The 26,719-nt window shown below is 40.4% G+C and overlaps 2 protein-coding genes across 3 annotated transcripts in view; one reads left to right on the top strand and one right to left on the bottom strand.

Moving 5' to 3' along the window:
* The window catches only part of rbks (ribokinase), a 36,421-nt gene extending 12,439 nt beyond the window's left edge, over positions 1–23,982 (top strand). For both annotated transcript variants that reach the window (XM_053433841.1, XM_053433840.1), the window contains exons 6-9: positions 919–1,083; positions 8,040–8,131; positions 13,719–13,907; positions 22,754–23,982. In XM_053433841.1, the coding sequence (XP_053289816.1) occupies positions 919–1,083; positions 8,040–8,131; positions 13,719–13,907; positions 22,754–22,930 (623 nt within the window). In that variant the 3' untranslated portion in view covers positions 22,931–23,982. The remainder of the gene's footprint in view (positions 1–918; positions 1,084–8,039; positions 8,132–13,718; positions 13,908–22,753) is intronic.
* On the bottom strand, positions 23,169–25,830 carry mrpl33 (mitochondrial ribosomal protein L33). Its single transcript, XM_053433842.1, has 4 exons — positions 25,690–25,830; positions 25,272–25,290; positions 25,061–25,167; positions 23,169–23,684 (listed from the first exon to the last, which is right to left on the bottom strand). The coding sequence occupies exons 1-4, from the start codon at positions 25,709–25,711 to the stop codon at positions 23,635–23,637; spliced, it is 198 nt and encodes a 65-aa protein (XP_053289817.1). The 5' UTR covers positions 25,712–25,830; the 3' UTR covers positions 23,169–23,634.
* Positions 25,831–26,719: the final 889 nt, after the last annotated feature.

Raw genomic sequence — 26,719 nt, forward strand, 5'->3', positions numbered from 1 at the left:
CAACATCTTACATTTAGGTCATTTAAATGGTTGCATGGTGGGCACACTTAACCAAAGAGCATGTGTTGTAAGTTCACTATTTCTGGCTATTACACACACACATGCACACGCGCTGTACAGAGTTCCACCATTAACTCACTGCTCAAGTGAGTGTAATCACCACATACACACACACACACACAAACACACACACACACACGTTCATGAGCATAAATGTTTAAGTGCACCAAACCATGCTGGGTAGCCACAGGTTCAATCAGCTACAGGCCAAGTCGTTCACACAGTGAGCAATTTCTGTAAAGTACATGACATATGATGGCGCATTGTGGGATTCTCAACACTTATTTTTTTCAATTAAAATAAATGTGTCTATATCACCCTTAAAGGTAATATTGATATGATTAATATGATGAATACAGTATACAGCATATATATTTACTTAACATAATATATTAGCCTATATTACCAGGTACTAAAGTCATTTTAGCAATCACATGAATGTCCCAGTTCAGTTGTGGGACAAAATAAATGTCTTTAAGACAGCTGGTTTAGGTTACTGAGGAGCCATATGACACTTATGTATGTGTTAATAACATTATTATAATAATGGTAAAAATAAATATTGTTTATTACATTATATATATAATCTGTGTTATACATAATATTATTATTATACTAACACATATACAATATCAATAAAATATATTAATAAACCCTAGGACATCATATAAACTAAACAGGTGCAGAATAATGTATAAAATGTACTAATCCCCAAATGTCACTATGCCGTCACAGTTTACTACATAAATGCTCAATTTAATACCAAATATGGACTTTGTATTTCCCATAGAATCTCACATTGACCACATAGCTGTTGCTGTTTCTTTTTTCGACTCTTTTCTACCTGTCCATGGTCAGGTGAGAACGTCATTGTGATCGTGGCCGGTGCCAACTTGCTGCTGGGCAGTGAGGAGCTACAGGACGCTCTTCCAGCCGTCAGTCGTGCAAAAGTACTGGTGTGCCAGCTGGAGATCAGTCCACAGACTTCCTTATCTGCACTACGCATGGCTCAGGAAAACAAAGGTCAGTGAGTGTCTCTGTTCTGTGTGTGCAGGTCCTTATGAGGCTATAAAGTTACTCTTAAAAAATACAGAACAGGAAGAAACATTTGCATCCTAGGGACTGTGTTTAGTTTTTTAAAGGATCAGACACTCTTTTGTTTGACCATAGAACAAATATATATACAGTATATAGTTCAACTTTGTAATTTGGGGTGGAAACATTCATGTGCCTCTTTTACGTCAAAATGATTGGGTACATGCAGGTTTTTTAAACACTGGTGAACCTGCTAATAAAAGGCGATTGACTCCTTGAGTAGTTTGCCTTTCAGTTTTTATCCCCTCAGTGGAGAAAGTGCAGCGTCAGCATCTAGATTGCCAGAACAAAGGAGTACAAGAAGATATTGAAAAAAACTCAAAGGATACCAAACCTGATTTACATCGCACAGAAAAGCCAGATGCTATTAGTAGGTGTTTATCGGTAATGTGACCTGTGAAAAAGGGGTTTACTATAGTCCTCTTCTATTTGATCTGCTCCACAAATCCAAACAGCAGTGAAGAATATAGTTTTCTATTATTGAGTATTGAAAGACTATTTGACTGTGATGGCAGATAAAAATCTAAATGTTTTAGGTTTTGGTGGTGAGGGAACTCCTTTGTCGACACTCTACTTGGGCTTGAAAAGGTTAAAATTTGTTCTACAAGTGAGAACAGCCGTTGTGGTAAGTGTGGATTCACTGTGGCGCAATGGAGCCCAACGGTGACGCAGTAAGAAAATGTGTCCAAAAAAATGATCAAATATGCAGTTGAAACTTGTCAAACCACTTCTGCAATATGATCCACTTCTCTGTCGGCCATCTGTGTGCTCAGTACGCTCCAAACCCTCGTATATTTGCCAAAACTTATGACCGCAAAACACTGCATCTCGCTTAATCCTCATGCACGACACGGTTGAGCCCGCTCCTCTTTGACCAGTGGCGCTGTCACTCGTTGCCTCTCTCTCCACTGCACTTTGGTTGAGTTTATTGTGGTGAATTTAGTGCCGTAAAAGAAAAAACATGCTTGTTGCGATCACTCTCATTTGACCTGTAGCTTTTGGTGACAAACGTCAGCCAGTGTTTCAAAAACTTACCAGCAGCAGGAGATGTTGCGGAGGATTCATCGCAAGCGAGTGGTTGTGTTGAGGACATTTCCAACAAGCGACAGATGCAAACATTTAAAAAATACTCGTAGAACACACAGACGAAGACGTCAAGACAGACATCTTCCAGAGTTCATGTCTGACTGTCATGTGTGTTGCTGTATAACTGACATAACACTTTAGGACTCTTCTGTACGACTAATACCACAGATAAACCTTTGTGATAAAATATTGCTTCATGCCGACCGAGAAAAAGATAATCTGAATCTAGAATGTAATCTGTGGCCACAGTGGCGGCCGTTCAGCGTAGTTTACAGTGCCTCCCTTTAAATGAGGTTTATTAAACCTGCACATACCTCAATACAATGTCTCACTTAATGCTATTCTCACTGATGAGGTGGACAAGTGTAATATTGTCGCGCCCCTACCCCTCATTTTCTACATGAAGCATAATATTGCGTACACGTTTCGAAAAGCCAATTGAGTCCTTGTGGTGCTGTGCAAACAAAGCTGTGTTTTTGATCACCACCCTCTCCCTCTTTTATTGATAACTAGGATAGTGACCTAGTCATCTTCACCACCATCCTATTATTAGAAGCCCTCTGCGTCATTGGAGACGTCTGGGGAGGTTCTTGCCCCTGTCATTTGGGCGGTAAATGCTCGCTACAGGCTGCCAGAGCGCAAAGAGTCGCAGCCATAGCCGTGTTGCAGATGGGACACCCAGATGGCCTCGCAGAGCACCACACTCTCTCCCTGAGCACCCCACCCACCCACCCACCCAACACTGTGTCGATCATACCACAGAATTAGGCTCGGTATGCGGCGCCAGGAGAGAAGCCGGGAAGGCGATGATGGTTGGCAAAGACACCACCTTTAACGCTGCTGCACCAGAGCATTGCGTAAGTGGAGTTCTCCGGAGAGAATGGGTGTTAATGGGTTTGTCGACGAGGATTTTAATGACGCGGGGGTGAAGCGCCGCTCAAATTACGCAAATGTCACCAACGAGCAACACGTACGGCGGGTGCCAGCTCTCAGAAGCACTTGACAAGATAACATATCCAGAAAGAGGTTATTCTTCTTGCTTGTAATTATTTCAGTAGAACACATTTGTAATTCATCACCACCTACCATTTAATAGAAGTTAATGGAATTAAATTAATTCTTATGAAATGGTAGGCATTGTGTGGCTCCACTCTTGATTTTCTTGTACCGTCTTTACCCCCCTTCTTCCTCCCCCTCTTCCTTGTCAAGGCAATATTATTTTTCTCACCAGATGCAATTAGAGCCTCTTAAAGCCCTTTTACGTACTCACTGATGACTCATTTCTTTTGTGTGCGTGTGTCTGCGTGTCTGTATGTGTGTGTCTGCATGTGTGTGTGTGGCAGCATGAGTGATCTCTGTCTCACTCTCCGTTTCTCCTCAGCCATTGTTTTCCATATACCTTCCCTCCTAAATCCACCAATGCAACACTCGTTTGGCCGTGTTTTTGTTCTTCCTTGACGGTCCTGGCTGTGAAGGGGCGACCAGACTTTGAACTTCTGCTTGAAAAAGCCCAGAGTCATGACACACATGCTCAGCCAGACATGACTCAGTATGCACACATCCCAGTATTACCACATCTGTCTCAGCAACTGCAAGTGTGTGTGTGTGTGTGTAGTGGGTTTGCGTGGTTTCACTAACACCTGGAGAGCAAAACAAAGCCACCCGACACCGACACATTAAACACGCCAGCTAATGTGACGTCTAGAGCAGCAGCTCCTTGCATCAGCAAGGCTGATTCCTTCATGCAGCTGTGTATTAAGGATTTCACACAAGCTGCTCGTGTGTGCATGTTGTTCAGGTTCCGTCCTCTGCCGTGTTATTGAATATATACTTCATGAGCACCGGCTCTCTCCGTTTGACACCAGTTACACGCTTGACACAAATACTGTGGTCACGGCCGCAGATGGCAGCGAAGGGATAAAAAAGTGACTATCAGACTGTCCATGTGCGTGGCTACAAATGGTATTGTGATTATTGACAACAATGTGAGTAAGACAACAGCATGAGTAAACCTTCCCACTGGTTCAGTGATACTTTCCCTGCATCATCTCTTCTACATGACACACAGTGCATGGCTGAAGCTTCACTTGATGTTGGGATTAGTGGCTGACTGTCCGCATATGTTATGACAGTTTCTCCAATTAATAGCATAATGAAGCAGGGGGGTGACATGTGTCCACTTGTTGGGCTCATTTGCCTTCATGTTTGTTAAGCCTCTGTGACTCAGAAGAACAGTGGGAAAATGTGAGGAGGGGAAGGAGGAGAAGCTGCCACGTGTTCGTCCTCTGAGCTAAACAGAGGGGTAAAAGTGAATAGTGGGAATTTTGGCTGTTGAGGTTAAACCAGCTCATGTTCATATTTCAGAATTTAGAATTTTGTATTATGTCCCAAAAAATTAACTAGTTCATGCGCAGTTCATCTTTAACCTATTGAAACCCATTCGGTCCCAGGGGGACGTTACAGACAACGAGGGGGTAAGTTTATGAAAAAAATGGGTATAAGCTCTTGTAAATGCCCATAGCAACAATATTCTCCTAAACCAAACACAATTCAAACACAAAGCAACTAAATCAGCATGTCCACAAAACACACAAACTATACATGTCCACAAAGCCAGTACAGACAATCCTTCTACTTCATGTCGACAACACAAGCCCTAGACTCCACAGATTCCAACAGCACCTCTTCTTCTCTCGGTTCATAGACAGTCGCTACTAAAACCTTTGTGCGTTTGCTCTCGGTAACTTGTTCTGTGCCGCGAGAGTGAACGAAGCCTACAGTCACGTTCAGAAGTTGCAAACTGATCTGTTCAGTTTCAATTTCACCAAACTTATGAGCAAGTTCAATGAAACTGGATACTTTACATTTTGATAGGCAAGCGCAGAAAAAAAATGTTCATCAAGTTATTTTGGCAATGTTAATGATTAAAAACACTGACAGGGTCCTCAATTCGAGATTATAAAAGTATTATGACACTTGCGTAGCTGTCCTCCGTTTGTTCAGACCCAGATATACACTTCTCATCACATTTGAAATTCCAATAAAATGCATTTAATGTACATTTCGTCCTTGGTCCTTCTAAGACTGCCTTAGAAATGTTTATTTTCCTTGAATAAGTTAAGAGTGCCCTAAAGGAAAAGGCTCCTGTATTTTTCTTATTGGTTTAACTAACAAGTTCCTCAGAGAACCCTTATCACTTTAAAGAGTGAGCCACACTGTTGGGTGATATATTCCTTCATTACGCTGAACACACACAGTGTAGTTTAACTTGTGTCAGTCCTTCAGACTCTGTTCTGCTACTGAAAATACTCATTAGAGCCCCAGAAGTGTATTAACGTGCTGCAGAAAATAGTCTGCAACAAAAAACCGCAACGAACCTCCTGTTTGACCAATGTTTCCTAAAAACTACAATACCCAACTATTTGAGGAAAGGACTGAGCTTTATTTATTATATACGTGAGGTTCACATTACATACCTAATTTTTCTGATTTGCATTTCATGATTTTTGATTTTTAGCTTCTTTAGGACTTTCCACGTGATGTTAAAAAATTTAACTCATTGAGATATTGAACTTGAATTGTCAACCACAATTATTATTATTATGCACTTGAAACATGCTAAATGCCAAAACATAATATCAACGCAGCTGCCAAGTAGCCACTGAAGGTGTCTGAACTGGCGATGATCGTAATGTGATGCTAGTCACTGGTATTGCTGCCAACTGGCGTCCGGTGGATTTTATCAGTATATTGCTTATGCAGACATGAAATATGTCAAACTTAACATGAATACATTGTTTGCCTAATTACATTTTATTGTACTTAATGCAAAGACAGACTTTCAAAAGTAGATTCAAACAAAACATTAGGACGACAGGCTTCACTCAAGAAGGACAGGTAAGATGACATGTGGTCGAATACCCCTGCAGAACTGCTCTGTAGAACGTCTGGTAGACCCCATTCTAACAATTTTTTGTGCAGTTTATTAAAAAACAGTGTAGTATGGTTTTAAATACATATAATAATACAATGTACACTGTGAGCCCCACAGCTCATACAGGTGTGAGTGTAGGTATACTCTCAAAAGCAGTGAAACATTTGACACATAACAAGTGTCATCGTCTGCATAGTGAACTAAACCCGAAACACTACTGTTGATAAAATCCATTCTTTCAGTTGCAAACAAGCATCCAGAGAAAGATGAGATGATGTTGAGCAGATACAGAAGGCTAAAGAAGGTCCATGTGAAGATTACAAGAGATGCTTCATTTTTTATACAAAACATTTGAGTGATGTCGCATTTGTGCTGGAAACGAAACCGATGGAAACTCAGGACCTATTCAGTTTACACAACAAGAGAGTGGGGATGGGGGTGGGGGGATAAGAGGAATTGGAAAAAGCCCAGTGTCACTTTTTTATGACATGGCCCTGGCTCATGTGAGTATGCATATAGTACATTGTGAGTGTGTGTGTGTGTGTGTGTGTGTGTTTGAAAAAAAGAGAGACATTATTTCCACTTTCCACTTCGCGAGCAGCCCAGTATCCACCTCAAAGCGCCAGGTGGCCAAAGCCCTGCACAAACCCACGCAGCTGCTCTCTTATGAGCCCACGCAAATACAACCACACACACACAGACAACACTTTTGTACAACAGACTTTGATGTCACAGACGCCGAACATATATTTCCCTCACAGACGCACACACACACTTTCACAAGGCTTTATTTTTTACACAGAGATATCAGAATTAATCGCTTCGTCGAGCTGGGCTTATCCGCACACAGACACAGAAATCGTGGTATCAGATGCGTTAATGCTCGGTGCTCATGAATATGCATGAGACGGGGATGTGCAACACGTACAGAGGATTACTTACGACAAACACTCTTTGCTTTCTCACCCTCTCCTGCGCTCCTTAACGCACACAGAGGAAGGGTCACAACTCAGCGCACCCACACACAGACACACATGTACAGTATAGGGTTATGCACCGCGTGTTCTATCTGTTCCACACACACACACACTCTTGTGGAACTGCAGGGGTTACATTGTAACAACTCCCGAAAGCTGCAGGATGGGAGGCTCTCTTTTTTCCCGGGGAGTGCTAATGTAATCGTTTAAAAGGTGTCTTTTTATAGAAGCTTATGCACTTGAGCTTTGGCTGCGAGAGAAATCCCCAGCAGTAGCCCCACTACGCTCTTTTCCCATTTCAAGTTTAATTAAGGTATTGCCAGACCTCCACAGTGAAGCTTAGCAAATGGAAAAGAAACATCACATGTGTCCCTCAGGGACACTGTCATAACTTTGTTGTCTTAAAAGCAGGCTGAAAACTCGAAACTGAGATTCATATTAAGTATATTTTGTATTATAATACATTATATTATATTATAACTCTTGCTAATGGCATGTTCCACCATTGTGCCCTGTAGATAAGAATACTGAAATTAGAGCTCGACCAATTTATCAGTTGACCGATATGAATCATTCACAGACATATCAGTGTCTGTTTGCTGATATGCGATGATAGTTAAACTTTTATTTACAAAATAAACAATAGAGAAAAGATGCTAAATAGTGTTTACATTTTACGTGGAAAAAAAAATGTGCCTGTGTTCTTAATTTGAGTACTGAATTTTAATAATATATTCAAGTGCCTTGGGATAATGTATGTTGTGACTCTATACAAATAAATCAAAATTGAATTGAAAAGATAAGATTCAAGATTCAAGATTTTTACTGTCAAGATAAGATGACACAGTGCTGTATAACATGGATAACAACTTGGTTTCTTGTTACAGTGAAGACAATATTCAACCCAGCACCGGCCATTTCTGACCTGGATCCAGATTTCTACAGAGTGTCTGATGTGTTTTGCTGTAATGAGTCTGAGGTGATGAATCACACACACACAAACACCCACAACATTTTAAAACAAGAATCTTGAAAAGGACTCATAAATATGCTCCTGTTGGCTACATACATGATTAAAGCCCAATTTATGCCTCTACGTCGAAGCTACGGCACATAGCCTACTAGCAGGGCCGAGCATGTGTAGGTTTGTGTGAGTGCAATTACACCACAACCGCCTTACAGTTTCTGGTCCACTTATTTACAACTTCTTTGGCGTCTCTGTTTACTTCAGAACAATGTTGAGTGTTACTAAGTGGATCGGTTTGGAGTAGAAGCTGATAGAAGCGTAGGTTACTGCGTAGCTTCGATGCAGAAGCATGAATTGGGCTTTATGAGGATTGAACGAAAAAAGTGAAACCATAAGCGGTGCAAAGATAAAGATACCACAGCTAAGGGCTGAGGTTGCCAGAGTGTAAACTTGACCAAATCCAACACAGAGCAGGACAGACCTGATCGATCAATTAAAGCCGGGGTACACACTGAGATTAAAGCCTGATTTTGACACGCTGTAGGAGACACATTGTAGTCTGGCTGGTTTTCAGCACCATTGTGTGTCTTGCGCTGTACAGCTTTCTTGAAGAAATTGTACTTTCTTGATTCTTGTTGTTCTGGGTTTGTACCCTCATGGTTGAATGCACTTATTGTTAGTCGCTTTGGATAAAAGCGTCAGCTAAATGAAATGTAATGTAATGTACAGGGTGATGCGAGGAGTAATCAGATTCTGACATGTCCGAAATTTCGTTTGGCTCTTGTCATGCTCTCTTACGCAGTCACGAGTCGATTCCCCCGATATCAGCACATTTCTCACTGCAACTGCGCAAAATGACAAAACACAGTAGAAGGAAATGTAGTTTGTGGCTTGAAGTAATTGCAGAGCAAAAAGTGGGAGATAAAGGGTTGTGACGTGACAGTAATCATAATGTACCTAGTGATCAATATACAATATAGTAGCTTAAAATATAAACACCTCTTTTTCTTGAGGTTTCGGCACACAGTTTAAAAACTGGAGTGTTTCTCCCTTATTAGCATTGTTAGCAAACAAACACAACAGTGTGATCATTCAGGTCGGCTCAGACAATTGGACTGTACAGTGTCTGGGCCTTTTCACATCTCAGATGATTTACTCGTACAGTGTGAGGTCAAATTTAACAACTACATTTTCATGTCACACAGAACAGCTTATCTCTTGATCATTAAATCGACAGCTGCTACAATTAAAATGTCCAATCACCTCTTAGTAACACTGGAGGACTTGTTGTGCAGCCAAGAATCAGGGAAAGGCAGAAATATCTTGTTTCTTCTGTGAAGGGAAAAGTTCAGAGGTTTGAGATGTTATGACACACACACACACACACACACACACACACACACACACAAACACCTTTTCCCAGTCATTCAATTCTTGGTCTAGGGTGATGACCTCCGACAGCACATCAATAACCCCGCTCAAGCCTTTAGCCATTCATGTAAACTCTCTGACATGAAGAAGGAAACAAGTATCTCTCCACCCTTCTATGGTAAAAGCCAGTGTCATGGCACCTTGCGTTTTAACTGTCAGGCGATGACAGATGAGCGACAGGGGGCAGGAGTAGATGGGAACCGTAGTGAAAACAACAGGGCAGATGTGCCGTTCAGCTGAGTCAGCCGCCCCCTCGGGATAAAGTGGAGGTGAGTTCTCCTGCGAGCCTCTATTTGATGTGGTGATGCAGAGCGGAGAGACGCCATAGCCAGGTGTGGGGACATGAAAGGGAGAGTTGACGAAAGGGTAACGTGTCTCTTCAGAGACAGAGGCAGGTCATGGAGGTACAGTCATGTTACACTGTCAGTTATGCAGGCATGGAAAGAGCACCTAAATAACGTCCCACTACAAGAAGTTGAGATAAAACAGACTGAATCCATCAGCTAGCAACTAGCTCAATACTCTTTCACAGATATTTAGTTAAATCAACTGTTAAGTCGTTGTGTTACTCACTGCAGACAGAATCGTTTTCAGAGAATCAAGTCAGATCATCATTTGACATATGACTCTTGTGAAGTTTTCTGTATTGTTCATCATGTCAAATGTCTTTGTTTGTGTTTGTGTTTGTGTGTGTGTGTGTGTGTGTGTGTGTGTGCGTGTGTCTGTGTGTGTGTGTGTGTGTGAGTTGGGTCAATATCTTTTGTACTTGTTTTTATTAAGCCACGATTTCAGTCAAATACTTGAACCGTAACAAAACAGAGTTTTTAAAGCCTGTATTCTGCATTTGACTTCACATTTACTAAATAACCTGAAATTATTTCTAACATAAAAAGTTTTAACTTTTGTCTACTCCCATTCACATTGTAAATTTAAGTTTACTTATTACATTTATTAACACTATTATATAATTCATTCGAGGATCTGTTGCATTATAATATTAATATATACTTTCTAATGTTTTTATTTTGTTTTCTACTCTAAGGTCACTACCGGTCCACGTCACTGTACTTATCAGTCACATCAGCTTATTTAAGGTCACCGAGTTAAACAGTAACTCATTCATATTACTTCATTATTTAGTTAATTGCAACACATGCCCTAAACCAGTTAGAAATTTGATGTAAACATATTTTTTTAATTTTAGAACAAGTCCTCCAATTTGGATGCTTGTTATCAGTTTGGTTGTTGTTGCAATGTTCACTGAAACTGTTATTTGAGTTTGATTGTGTTGTATTGCTTTCTACAGCTGTGAACGTTTTGAATAATTTACTAATATTTTAATGGAATTTCATATTGTTTGTTAAGATGATTCTGCAAAAGACTTTGGAAAGCCAATCTAGGATTATAGGCCACAGACCTGACAAATCAATGCAAAGACGATATAGCAATTTAAAAGGAAAAGAAAAAAAAATAGACATCCTGATAGGGACAACAGGTTATGTGATAAAATGTAAGTTGAGCTTGAGGTCTAAATAATGAGCAAAGCAAAACATTTTATACTTTAACTAAAAATAAACCGTGTGAGTGTGTGCGTGTGCGCTTGTGTGCGCTGTGTGCGTGTGTGCATGTGTGTTTGTGTGCGATAAGAGCATAATAATAATCTGAACAATTCGACTTTCTGATACTCTTGTACACAGAGGGAGGTAGATTGATTCTCTGCCCTGGTGTGAAGCTGATGACTAACAAAACGGCTCGTTTTCTCTTTTGGCTTCTGACAGCACTGGCGTGGCTGCGGGCTCTATAACCACGGATACACTCTGCGGTTTATTTTTGAACTGTCCAAGGTCATTGTTCGGTTTGACAGATCACAGAGGCAGGAGGGGATCGTATCCTCACACCCCTATTTAATGTTAGCATCAGCCGCGTCCTGACCCTCTCCTGTGGGGTCATAGCTGGCACACACTCTGTACAGGTGTTTGTGTTTGTGTGTGGTCTTTCTGTGCCATGCTGAGGCTGAGGTGAATAGGAGGGTGGTACGGGGGCTCAGGGATGACAGGAGGGTGGTACGAGGGCTCAGGGATGACAGAGTGCAGGCGGTCTTTGATCCTCGTACTGCGCGAAGTGTGTTATAGTGAGCTGCATTATCTTTCATGTCCATCTCCCGGGCCAAAGTGGATCCACAGTTTTGTTGTCCACAGATATGAAAGGATCATTGTAGCTTGATGGCAACATGAAGACATACCTAATGTGTTTCCCTGTGTTGTGCTTGTGTGTTTTTGTCATTGTTGATGCCTTTCAACAAGTTGAGTTTAGATGTGATTTTGACAGAAAATTAAAGAGAAAGATCTCAATGTGTATCATCTATTTTAGGTCATCACAGGATTTATATCCGGTCATTAATTTTTTATCTTCAAGTCTTATCATGTTTTGTGTTGGAGTAATTCAGTGCTAAAATAATTTTTTGTCATGCACAAAAAAATAATTCAGTATCCAGCTAAAACAAGATGTGGGACACAAAGTACAACCGATACATTCATTACCTTAAGTAAAAATAGATGTTCTACCACATATTAAGTCTGTGTGCTTTGTGTTTGTTACTCTCTATGTGTAGTATGTGTTATGAGTGGGGAGCATAAGACACAATAAATTGTCAAATAGGGAAAAAAATGTTTTTTGTGCACATTTTTCTTGCTTTCTTTCTGTCCCAAAAACAGTTTGAATTATCAGAACTCCCAATTTCAGCCTCCAAAATCTCCTTGAGCTCATACAATAAAACAAAGACCTGAAACAACTAAATACTTCATGCAGCAATTGTATCATTACAACAGTAACAATTTTCATCATTCAATTTAAATATAGGTTTCCTTTTAAAATACAATGGTCAAATAATTAAAAAACATTATACAACAAATCCAACATGTGTCAGATAAAACAAAGATGGTATTGTAACTCATGTAGAACATTTTTTCAATGTTTTATTTTTTTTAACAGATCATTAATATCACAGAAAATCCATAATTCACACAAGAGTAAAGTATGAATGTGTGTGATTGAAATATTCTACCTTTTATGTTCTGTGACTAAAATATTTATAATAATCTTAAATATTCACATTATGAATTTCACCTTTATCATCTCCAAAACAATAATCCACAATAATGCTGTGATGCTGAAATATGTAAAAAAATGAGCCACATTTAACACGACTCTGACAGATTGTCAATAAAGTTACATGAAATTATGTTGTATTACTGCATACCAGGGAAATGATAAAATACAGAGACATTTTTGCTAACCCCAGCTGAAATATTTGTTGCCACATTTTTTTTTTTTTTAATAATAATTCACCTTTAAATAGTGTAATATTAGTGAGTAATGTCTGTCAGTAAAAACTGCTGTGAAAGTAAAAATATTTAAACATAGTTATTATTATTATATATACACATTCATGACATGATAGTCATTATTAATGTCAGCAAAATACAGACAAACTGTTATTTCTTTGAGAATATTCTCTAAAGCCTCAGTCATGCTCGAAAATAAACTTTGCCGGAAATTTCCTCTCGACTCCAGAAGAAAATACCGCGTGGATCTTTAAGGAAGGTGGGGCTAATTTACTGTGGAGAGTTCTGCTGCGGTTCTGAGTTTCCCTGAAGTTCCTCAAACATCAGCTGTTGAGTCCTGCTTTGTCACTGTTGAGTCATTTTGGAAACAGATGAAGAAGCCTGACTCATACCAGAGCTGTTGCTGCAGCAAGTAAGCTAGAGACCCGTAATAGGCTCCTAATTAGAGATCACTGCACAATAAGTGGTCATGATGTACTAAACTTTGTTAAGTAATAAAGAAAAAAGGATTAGTTTTGATTTTATGAACAACAACAAAATGCAGGTCCTTGTAGACAGTCCTTGGTACTGTGCCTTTGGGAATTTCCACCATTCAGTTCCTTATTTATCCACCCACACCAGTGCTGGTTTTTCTCTATCTTTAATTTTATTTCCGACCCTCTGATTAACTTGTCTCCCTGACCCAGAAAAGAAAAAAAGAAGCCACACTGGTTTAGAGAAAAAGGCCAATAAATACATTCATCTTATTCTAAATGAGCTGAATGTTTAGATGAAGATTGTTTTGTGTGTATGATGTAATGACTCTTGCTGTTGTCTCTCGACAGGCTGAGCTGCTGACTGGTTCCTCCGTTACTAATGTGGAGGAAGCACATCAGGCCGGTAAGGAGCTGCTGAAACGAGGCTGCGGGTCGGTCATCGTCACTTTGGGATCTCAAGGTTGTGTGGTGCTCAAGGCACAGGAGTCTACTCCAAAACATGTTCCAACGACTGCGATCACAGCAGTGGACACTACAGTAAGCATTACCCTATATTGTGTGTGTTTTTATATAACTTAGATATTTTCCAATTATTGTGTTTACTTTAAAATAAAATGGTGAGAAAAGCCAATCACAATATTTCGGAGTACAAGACGACATCTTTGTCTTTTTGCCCGTTTTGGTCCCACAAACAAAGACATATGAGCAGTGATATGCTCCACAAATCCACAAATCCACATTTCAGAAATTAAAACTATAGAATGTCCAGCATGTCTACAAATATCAGGGTCAGTATGTTGGTTCAGACAAATATCCCGGCAGTTATTCAATTAGATTGCTATCAAATCATGTCCAAAAATCTATAGGTTTAATCCTACTTACATTATGTTTTTGTTTTCTAATATCTTGACAACTATTGCATGGATTGCCTTAAAGTTTCATCTTCACCTCAGGATGAATCACTTTAATGAACCCTGCACTTTTTATCTTGAGTCATCATCAGGTCAAAGTTTTCTATTTCTCTAATATGTTGGTGTAAAGATTACGAAGGTGAGTCGATTAGATCATTGACAGGAAACTCATCAGCAAATGTTCTGATAATCTATTCATAATTTCTCTAACCACAAATATCAAAAACTGTCCCACCAGCCTCAGTTTTACATTTTGCTTATTTCCATATCGCAAATGGGATCAGCATGGCAGCATCGTCACCTTTCGTACAGCCTCAGGGAGCTGCTTGACTGTCTGTAAACACTTTATCTATCAACTAATGTTATAATTATTTAGTAATTTTTGTATTTAGTTAATTTTTTTGTTCTATTCAAATTAAAATGTTAGAAAATGTCAAATATCAGAGGCTGGAACCAAATGCATAGTATATAGACCTTAAATATTATGTTGTAGTGTTTGTACTATTTTATATATTTAATTCAAAATTATCTAATATAATAATATATAATATTATTATATTAAAGTCTTCAAGTCATAATTTTAAGTTTTAGAAGAGCAATACATTTCTAGCCATAGGTTTCACTATTTTCAAATTTTATTTCAAGAACAGGTCACAGCCGACTTTATTCACTTTATGAGTAAACAACTATAGAAGGAAAAAAGGAAAATGTTTAAAATGGAATATTATGTCATCAAGCCCACTCCTCAGTGTATTATAGAAACAGCAGGGAATTTATTTTCAGCATTAACAGAGGAAAAAACTGTCACAGAAAATTCTCACAATCAACTGTTACTATTGTTCCGTAACAAGGCTCTGTCACACAGAAGTTGTTGTCGGCCCAGTCATCACGGCCGAGTAAACTCCCGCCGCTTTGTGACCTGTAGTGGAGCCACAGCTCTGTCTGATGCTCAAGTGGAATGCTTTAAGAACACTGGCTATGCGGTGACCCCCGGCTGTTTCCCCTCCCTGACTCTAATCTTTTAGAGAAGCCAGCGTCACTTGACTCATTTCACACCGGCCTCTGTGGTTTGGTTTCGTCACAGCAGCCCAGGTTGCACGATTGCGTTTCCTGTCTCTGAGGGTTTTGCGGGGCCTGCGCTCAACCGACCAAGTGCGTCATCGTATGAAGGTGTTAATCACCTCTTTGTTGTTACCCGGTTTGATTAAAGCACCTCGATTGTTTGTGTAATGGATTCTTTCACTGAATAGTTCCCCGGGGGAGTTTTATTGTGCTATAATTTCCAAATGCCTTGCCATGGTGCAGTGTAGTAAAAACGGGAGTGGAGCAGTTACAAACACGTAGTCTGCTCTTTTACATGACACCCACATCACAAATAGTGAAGGTGAGGTAAAGAGTGTTGAGTGTGTGTGTGTAATAGAGAGAAGAAACACTCATACCGAGGCGTTGTGGTGCGTTTTAGGATTCACTCAGAAAGAAGTGCCAAGCAGCAGCATCTCCTTGTTATCCCAGGCCACTTCAGCATTTCAAGAACAAAGGGCATGCTTTCTTTAACGGTGTGTGACCTCCTTCTTTCGTCCCCCCAGTCCCCCACACTTTGAAGTGGACAGACATAACTTAGCGTTATTCGCTGTCTTCACTCTACCCCTGCTTCCCAAAAGCCCCCGAGAGAGCTTCACCCACCACCCCTGTCGCCCTCCTCCTCCCAACCCCTTCCTATGCTGTGACTCACCTCTCAGGCCTGCATCAGTCAGCAGAAAGCTGTGGTCGGGCCTGCTGCATGTACCCACACACACACACACACAAACACACACACACATTCTAACCCCCACCCCTTCTGTTTCTTTGATGGTCCCATAAATTGTGAGGCGTTTAACTCTTTTGGACATCATAATCCCTCTTCCAGTAAGGCCCTTTCTGGGGTTTTTTTACTGGAGAAAGAAAAAGAAAAACAGGTTGTTATCAAGATCATTATTCACTTCACTGTTCTAGTAACTCAGGCCTCTTAGTTATGATCACTCTACATCCTCTGTTATTTCTGCTTTGACTGTGTTGTCTTAGGTTATAAATAAATTAAAAAAATTATTCCTTTCTGGCTGTCGCAGTAAGGACATGTTTATTTTCAAAGACTTACTCAGCACCCAAATTGTTTTCCTTGCTGTTTCGCTGCGATTTCACTAGTATGCGATAGTGAGTCGAGGCCGAATTTTTCGCCAGTGATTCCTTATTATCATGAGTCACTTGCGGTTTCTCGCTATTTGAGCTCACACAAGCTACTATTCAGAACAATCCCACTTTTTCTACTTTTCTTATTTGGTTCCATCTCATCACTTGTCCCTGATGGAGCCTGGGTAAGGGTGGCCATCATGGCTGCTAATCATATAGCTTTCCCCCCAACTGTAACTATGTCATCATCTGCTCCCCCTGCGTCTGTCTGAATAACACATTTTTAAACAGCTGGAGCAATTTCGGTCTGAGCCAGGGTTGGGAATCTGGATGAATAACACTCCCACAAATCCACTCATCTACTGTGGGTCTCCCCCCCATCCCTCAAGCTTTTGTCTTAAATTGAGTACAGCCTTCCCTCGGTTAAGATCAGAGGCTTCGCTGTTTTTGTGTGGACAGTTAGATGAGGTTAGAGTACACACAAACACACTCTCTCACACACACCGACACACCCACGCACACACAAACACACACACACACTTTATGCCCAAGCAGGACTTGGGTGGCCTTGGTTTCCATTGCTCCGGGAGGTCCACTGTGTAGGGGGAAAGGTAGACAGTGCTCTTCAAACCAGACATTACAGCTGGACGGTCAAATTATTCCCAGCCCTCTCCTATGGCTGCAGACACGTAAGGACCAATTGCTCGATTCCTTCCTGGAAGCCCAAGGTAAGGGAATACCTCCTGAGCAATGCATTCCTCCACTCCTGCCAGCTCTGGGTCAGCATGACACAATGATAAAACAGCCACATCACCATGTTTTAATGGGCCACACATGCTACAGCAGCTGCTGTTGAGCAACCCAGATGTTAGACCAGTCCTCTGCCAGTGCAGAGTCATGTTGATCACTTTTATACACAAATGAAAAAGAGACTTCACTTGAATAGCACTTATCAGTACAACCAACAAAATGCTCTACAGTGGCAGATTCAAACAAACCAGCAGATTGAGATAACATACCACACAATATGAAAACAAACAGAAAATTGTGTCTTAAAGGTCTCAGCTCCTGTGACAGGCTGTGCTAAAGTTTAGACACCCAAACAGCAAAGAACCCCGTCTCCTATGGTTTTCAACCTACATATTGAAGTTGCAGTGCACTAGATCTCACACTTGCTAACAGGGTGAAACAAACTCATAAATATAGGTAGGGACCATAATGTGCCAAGTCTCAGTCCACAGCTAGATTAGGTCTCATTAGAGCGGATAACTTCGCCAAGGCCCAACAGAGCCCGTAAATTCAATCAGGCGGAATCAAATACACACTGTCAGTCCCCTAAGTATGCCTGATTTAGTTGTTTAGCAGGATCTATTAATTAATGAATTCCTGGAAAATTTGTGAAAATGTTCCATCTTCAAGTCAGTCTGCTACTTCACATGGGTGAACAAGGGGGTAAAAGAGGACTGGGTCAAAGATAGCAGAGCTCTAACTGGTCATATTGAAGATGGTTTTGATCTCTGAATCGTCCTTCCTCGTTGCTTCAGAGGAGTCGTCCCCAGCTGTTGGCCACCCTCACAGGAAGCTTCTGGACCTGGAGAACACTGTGAATCATCACTGCCACTCACTTGGTCTTTGCTCTCCCCAGGGGCTGCCTTTCATTGACAATGGCTGGAGGCTTCAGGAGTTAACTGCACATCACTCCATCTGTCAAACCAGGATGGGAGTCACGATTGCAGGGGGCCTCTGGGTGTGATACACTCACAGGTTCTGGAGGCGCGAAGGGTTCTGTGGCTGCAGCAGTCAGTGGCATGACAGAAATGAAGTGTGAAGCTCTCTCTGAGATCTGCGTTTTCTGTAGGTTTTGTGTTTTTTATTGGTCTTCGTTTGTTGTGCTCATCCCTGTGGTGTTTCTGCACGGCACTTTACAAAGATCACTTGTCAATCAAAGTGCATGGGCGTTGCTGCCGTCTTTGTCCTTGGGTTTCCTGATGATGGACTTCTGAGTTGATGTATGCGCTCCTTTGTTTGTCTGTACTGTCATGGCAGTTATTGCTGCTTGCGTAAAATCTTCAGCTATTCTTCTTTTCATTTCAAACACACACAGGACTTGTGCTGCTGTGGGAGGCTTAAAAATTCCGACAGTGATATAGGCTATAGGCTTGTCAGGGTTGTGATAAACTGAGCCAAGTGGCCAAAGAACAACATACGGTAGTCATATTAGCAAAGCAAGAGAGTTTGGCGGCTCTCTGATCACGTGCTTGTGCGGTAGTGTCACACTACAAACACATCAAACCGCACAGAGATCTTCTGAACTCATCCTCAGTTAATTTGGTGAGCCCCTCGCAGACACGTCTGCCATCCTAATTTCTAACTTCAGTCGGAGCACCGGCAGAAAACCGGCAGACTAACAGCATGGAGGTCAAGATGCTGCGGACGGAGCGGACCAGCGAGAGCATCACAGCTCATCTGCGGCAAGCGCTTGTGTCACTTGATTGACGGGCCTTGAGATGTAACCTTCACCAAACTGTGTCGAGGGCAGCGGCAGCGGGACTGAAGGGGGTAGCACTTGTCAGCCTCGTTGAGCTTCATTCACAAGATCCAGTGGCGTCACATGCCAGTCTCAGAGACGGAGACATTGTGTGTAAGACGGAGAAAGGTTTCTCCAATGACCCATCCACTGAGGGGGGAAATCTTCTGTTGTTAATTTGGAAGTATCCCACTTATTAGCTCCTCTTTTCTGTCTCGTTCGGGTTGTTTGATCGATCATTCATGCATGGTACTGAGCCAATTTGCAACCAATTGGGCATTAGCCAGAGAAGAAGCCATACAATGTTTATTCTAGTTAAAGGAGCATATCCAGGTTTTTTTTTAACTTTTCTTCAAGTTCCAGTGTGAAGGGTTTAGGAAGATCTGATGGCAGGAGTGAAAAATGATATACATAGTGATGGCTTCAGTAGTGTAAAATCACCTGAAAGTATTGTTTTCTCGTAGACTTTGAGCCCTTTATATCTAAGTAGGGAGCAGGTCCTCTTCAACTGATTCCACAATGTTGCACTGCCGTGTTTCTACAGTGTCCCAGAATGGACAAACCAAACCCTCTAGTGAGGTCCTTTCATATTTTTAAATCACACCCTTGGAAGGAGGAGATTACAGCAAGGAGTATTCTGTTGCTTGCAATATGCCACCTTGCCACTAAATCCTTCACACTGTTAAAGTTTGTCTGACCGAAGAAGATAGGAGTGGAGCTCTGGTGCAGTTAGGTTTATCATTCAAAATGTTGAGGCTGTTTGGCTTAAGAAGTTCTTATTTTCTCACTTTTAAGACAATGTTGCCTTTATAAAACTAAGGGTTTTCTAATATTTTCGTCAATTTCTCAAGAAATAATGCAGACATATGTTGAAATTGGGTGCAGATCTGGATAAGGATGTTAATTTAATGAATCAAGGTTAATCTGTATTCTGTAATACCCCTTTTATGTGTAATGGATGTTTTACTGTAAACAGTTAGCAGAAAATACCTGTGTACATGATGGTATATATATATATATATATATACATATATAATCTCAATACATGTGTATGCAATATGGTGATGAAGTGGCCAATCCGTCTTGGCAGAGGTAAGCACTCATTGTTCTTGTAGTTCATTAGGAATGAACTGGAAAGTACTCACCAAAAAGCATTAGCATTTGCATTAAAAATACCTAAGACATAAATATATAAAATATAAGTACATAGTGGCAATTTAGTTACTGAAATTTCCTGGGACTGCAGGATAATTAGCAGATGGGCTATGTGTGTTTGTGTGTTTACATACTGGAGATGGATGATTGCTGAAACACACCTTCCTTTCTAAACCTCATTAACCTGTTCTCATGCATTTAAAGATCCTGTACAGTTGATGTTGTGGTTTTTGTGTCCCTCAAATTTGATATAATTCTGAGATGAATTGTTGTTCTACTAAACATAAACCAAATAATCTGAAAAATAACATAATTGTATAAATAAGAGCTATATATTTCAGACAAAATATGTTTTGTTGAGTATTTATGAATTTGTTCTCACACTTTGATTTAATTGCAGTGGCAGTTGAGTTTCACTATTTTCTGAATGTAAGACATGTTTTTTCCCACCCAGTTAAGAAAGCCTACCCAACAACATATATCAGCAACATAATAAAACATTGGTAATTAAGAATCGTAGCCCTGAATACTAGTATAAGCTTGAAGGAACCGGTTTGGGTCCCACCCGATTTGGTCTGACTAGACAAAGGTGGTTGTGTTTGCAGGGATTTGGTTCTGGATTAGCAGGTGATTCGAAACATAAAAGAAAAACGAAGAGGCAGGTTAATAATAATGATGTGGCCATGATTATACAGATGAAAATCTGGTTTCCACCACTGAATACAGTCGTTAATTCTGGCCTCTTCATGATTCTGCGGTTGTTGATTCCCAAGCATCCAACCCCCCACTCAAGTGGTTTCATCGTTTCAGCAGCAACGTGTGAACCGGGGAGATGGGCCGGAGCCAAACCAGTGGGACGGCTTCACCAAAGCCTTATTTCCAAATGCCGGCTGTATTGTAGCCCTGCCCAGCTACCAGACAGGAGACATAAACACACAACGGCTTTAAACATTGGAAATCCACCGGGCCTGTGAAATGTCTCAGCCCTGATCTCACTCTTTCCAGTATCTCTTCCAGTCTGGGAGTCAAAGCAGGGATGAACGCTGGGTTGGGGATGGGGTCCAATAATGCCCTTTTTTTGATAATGATAATAATATCTTAATTTAAATAGGACTTAGGACTAAAGCTACAAAGTGCTTCACAAATAAAAAAATAAAAAAATGACTATAAAAACAGATAAAAGAAGTAATATAAGACAAAAACAGTGAGCGTGTGACAGGTATTCAGGCATGACCTCCCATTACAGTCATAAAAAAGGATTAGATCAAATCAGGGAATGTGGTACGATAGATATTTGTTTTTTCATCAGGATCGAAGTTTGCTTGATATAATTGTAGTTTTGACTGGTTGTGACATCCATGTGCTGTTTGAGCTGCGCCCTCCAGATGCCCCATCTTACGTGGGCCCAGCTCTCTGTTCCCACTGCCCTGTCTGTTGCAGGGCACTGCACTCTGCCAGGATGGGGTCGGGGGTTAGGTTTTTTTTGTTTTTCGGCATATGCCCCTGAATCATCCTGCACAACTGACAACTTTCGCTCTGATAAAAGGGGTTACTTGAGGTTGGAGGGCGATAGGGGGTGTTGGGGGGGGGGGGGGGGGGATTGGGGGGGACGGGCTGACAAAGGTGCTCAGAGTGCACTGAACTCTTCTGAGAGCCAAAGTGATGAGTAATGGAGCGGGCTTGTGAGAACCAGTGTCGGGGGGCCATTTGTGGTTAAACACGAGCGTGTCGCCACATACCATTGAGCCTTTTCCCATCAGTGAAACCCTTCCCCCTCCCCACCAGCTTCACTTGGTGTACTGTCCCAGCCGAACCCCCCTCCAGGGCGTAGACGGCACATTCCATCTCTATCAATAGATGAGACTGGAAAAAGGGATGATTAATGTGTCCATAGAGATAAAGCCAAAACCAGAGCTGTTGGCAGTTATGGTGAAGTCACTGACGGGGTGTTTAAAGCGTGCACGTGCCGCTCAGCTGACTCTGAAAAGCAATCAGCTATAACTGCCATTTTTTGATGATCAGTTGTTTTGTTTATATATAATTGATATAAGTATTTAAGTAATTAAATAGATAGAAATGAATTTAACACCAACACACTTGGTCCTTTCATAATGTCCATGTAAGAACATTATGCTTTCTGAAATATCAAAGGATTCAGTGTACCTGTTTTACCATGTTTAAGATGTTTTTTTTTTTAAATAAGATTACATCTCATTAATGAATCTGAAGCATTATGACCTGATTGTGAATATGGGTAATTTCGGTAATACTGAGACACATTGTGCAGATGTTCAGTAAATCAATCCTAATGGCTGAAGCTTCACTCTACAGTATAGGACCTGGAGAAACAGCTGGCAAATGCCATAGCACCCCCTACTGTTCACAGCTCATAGAATTCCACACTGAAACCTCTCATCATGTCACTTTTGATCCCATTATCTTCTCAAAACAAAGAATGAATCATTTCAAACAATAAATTGAAATTCTGTTTTACATGAAATTCAATGCCCCTCAAATGAGCTTGTCACTCACCAGATTGAATGACTGCTGTGTTACTGTGGTTCTGTTTGCAGCACAGCGGACTAATTAAAACCCTATAACATTATACTATTGTTTCTTCCCAGGGTGCTGGTGACAGCTTCATTGGAGCGCTGGCGTTTTTCATGGCTAATTATCCCACAATGCCTCTGGAGGAGATGGTCCACAGAGCCAATCAGGTGGCAGGAGTGAGCGTGCAGGCTGTCGGCACGCAGGCGTCTTACCCCTTCAAAAAGGACCTGCCAGCTGAGCTGTTCAAGTAACAGCTCATGGGCAAGTAGACGCCAGTTGGACCAAATCTGGAACAAGTCTCATTGAAAAGTGAACACTGGTTAATAAAATTAGCTGCTGTAGACAAATCTGAATTTTATGATATGAATGAGTATAAGTAATTATGTAACAAATGTTTAATATAAAGGTCAACACAACCTTAATTTGACTGTCAATATCCCTTACATGAATAGTGCCCAACGATGTCAGAGATATGACAACACACAAATGTCGTTTTTTGCGCAACTTTTTTTAATCTCAATCGTTTTTAACAGTTAAATAATTCACAAGAATCTCAACACTAAATATTCTATGGAACATATGTGATTTAATTGATGCCAAATAAATCTCATTTTTTGTGGTTCAAGAACATTTCCTTGGTTTGAATATTTACTTTTTACAAAACTCCAATATTTATCACTGACATAACTGTAAAGATCTGCTGAAAAGACAAAGTATTCTTGTGTGTAGAGGTGATGGAGACTTTGTTAAAGCTGGGCCTGTGTTTGCATCATGATGAACTGGTGCAGTAGGGAGGGTCGAGGCCTTCTTAGAGATCCAAGGAGAAATCCTCTGCACTCATGTCAGCCAGCCAACCACACATTTTGACTGACAAACACCTTTTATCATCCAAGGCAAAAGAAAGAGTCTGTTTAAACCTCGAAGGTTTATGGTGTCCTTTTATTTTTCTTCACTTTTAAACTGATCTGATCTTCCTCTTCTCAAAGAATAGGACATGCGTGTTCACTGGAAAGAGAAGAACAGCAGATTTAAAACATGTTGAGAAGAATGAGTGATGATCCACAGAAATTGAAGCTTGTGTTAGAAGGTGAATTGTCCAGGTCTGTTTTGTAAAGGGAGATTTACTGGTACGACTGTCAACACTTTTCTTAAACTTGTACAGTGTCTGTTCTAATCAGGCCTGTTTGGAATGGGATGTTTGCTTGACCTGTGGTAATGCTGGTTGGAACTTTGTCATGGGTCTCTCACTTTAAAAGTTACCTGCTGTACTTGAGATGCGACAAGTAAAGACCGGCTCCCAGACTCTCTGTTGTCATTGGTGTTTTTGTGTACGGGCTGCTGTTGTGATCGACAACGTCACTTATTTTGACGGGTCCCAGCCACAACTGCTACAGAGCGCAAATTGTCTATTTATTTGAAGTTCATTCAAATTAAACGTATTACCTGACCAAATTTGATACTGCCCTTTCTTGGGCCCTAAACAATACACATTTCGGAAATAGTGGATAGATTATTACTATCATAGCATTACAATAGGAACCTTATAAGGTCAGAAAAAAAAACACACACACATACATATAAAACTATTGTATAATACCAACAATACCACCAGCAATAACAGATTTACATAGAAATTACACTATGGTAAATGGTCTATATTCATATTGCACTTTTCAAGTCAGATTAATAGAATAAATCTATATGGAGCTATTTTCTTTGAAAAGGGCACAGGCATACGGAACGGGAGATCAAACCGCTGACCTTCTGGTTAGAGGAAGGCCTGCTCTAAACCCAGAGCAACCTGTAGTTCAAATTTTTATGGTCTGTGGTCACAGAGTAACTATTATTTGTACAAAATCCCGATGATGAATAGTTTTATCTCTAAGAACACGATATACAACCAAAGACAAAATATGAATCTGTTTCAACTAAATATAGCAAAAGCAGCCGACAACCTGACAGAAGAAAATTACCAAACGTAGTTCTCTTCTTTTACAAGTTAATGTCGTTACTTTATTCCTGTATGTCTTTTTTATATAGTAATTTATGTTTTCCCTGGTAGTCGTTAATAATTAATAAAACAGTGTTCCTACTGGACAGACATAGATGCAGGTGCTGACACTGCCATAATAAAAGCATTTCCTTTGAGACAGATAAAAAGCTACTACAGTGTTTCAAATAGTATATTCTGTTACTGCTTAGGGGAGAAATTCCATGTTAAAGATGTTCACTTTGTCCAGAGATTAAAAATCAAAGGGCAATCAAATCAGGTAGAGACAAGAGGCAGAAAGACGCATTCTGTAGCTAAAACAACAAAAACAAGGGCAGTTTAAACAGAGCAGAAACACAGAAAGCTGCATATTCATATATATATATATTACCGATAGGATCGTGCTTGCGCAGCACCATCTTGTCCCGGAAACGGTTCCTCTTGGTGTTGAAGAAGTAGCCTGTGCCCGCAGAGCTCATCATCTGCACCAGGACGGCCCTGACAGCACAAAACACAGTGTGTCAATGTGACCAGAGCTGCATCATACATGTGTTTATCACAATGATAACATTGAGTCACCAAAACTAGGTTGAAATACTTACTTTGATTTAGCCTTGGCCACTGGAATATAAAGGAAAACAGAGCACATGTGAATATCCGCACGTTTACAGACGAATCACACCATTACGTTTTAGCAGGTTAATGCTAGGGTGGCTAGCCGCAAAGCTGCTACTAAATACATAACAATGGAGACTTTGCGTAACAACATGGCATAGTGTGAACATCTAACTGTGACAACGTAACAGACAGCGATGGTTAACTCACAAGTGAAAACAGTCAAACCGCAGACATTGTGATGCTTAGTGTTCTGGGTGTATGATGGTGCTAGTACCGGGGAGTTAGCTGACAGCTAGCTTAGTTGAGGCTAACTAGTTAGCTCGTTTTGGTTAATTTGAGACGAGCCTACATGTGCACGTACCCGCCTCTTAAATATCTACACACAGACATGAAAATACTCACAATTCGCTGTGGTAAGAAACATTTTACAGACTCTAACCTGCTACAGACACACAGTGTAAAAATCACAGTGTTCCCCACTGTAAGTCACATTGAGGATGTAGAACGTCCGGTTTACAAACACTTCCGGCTGCTCTTAAAGGTGCAGAGCACATTTCCAGTGCAGTGATCACATGGAAATGTCCATTATTCCAAATTGAGGAAGAGTGTATAACAGTATAGGTAAATATAACTCTTTTCGTTTCTCTTAGATCAACAAGCCTTTTACCAGATTGTTCTACTCAGCTTATTTATGCTTCTGCTATTTATCATATTCAGACTTGATCCAGTGTTATTGTTTCTGGTTTCACCATGGTTTTTGGTCTTGTATTGTTTTATAACTTTTAGCTTACTTGTTGATTGCAGATTTTAAGGTTTCGTGTGCTGCTGTATATTAGTATGTATTTTAAGCTCTTACTTAATTATATTTGTTAATTTTATCGTATTTTTTATGAAGCAATTTGAGTGGCTTTTTATGGATGAAAGGGGCTATATAACTGAAATACTTTATTATTATTATTATTATTAGTAGTAGTAGTAGTAGTAGTAGTAATAGTATTAGTATTATAATTATAATTATTATTAATATTATTATTAATATTATTATTATTATTATTATTATTATTATTATATGTGGCTATACTGCAAGTTTACGTCAACCAAGCTGGTTAAAGTCCAAAGGTCTGACCTTCAGGTTCTGATAACTGTTGATCAGAGGGGATTGATAAAACCGACCTGAGCACTCTTCCATCTGTCCATCCATTATCTACACCTTTGAGGGTCGCGGGGGGCTGGAGCCAATCCCAGCTGACATTTGGGAAAAAGGCAGGGTACACCCTGGATTTCATCAGTCCATCACAGGACTGACACATGAAAAGGGCCCCATGATGCTGCTCCTTAGATCGAAGCTTACATGCAATAATTAAACTGATGAAAGTGGTTTAGTGGCTGATAAAAAAGTAGACAAATATCAGACAAACACTCCTTGTAAACA

This window comes from Pleuronectes platessa, chromosome 11 (genome assembly GCF_947347685.1).
Source record: "Pleuronectes platessa chromosome 11, fPlePla1.1, whole genome shotgun sequence".
NCBI classification, from domain to species: Eukaryota; Metazoa; Chordata; class Actinopteri; order Pleuronectiformes; family Pleuronectidae; genus Pleuronectes; species Pleuronectes platessa.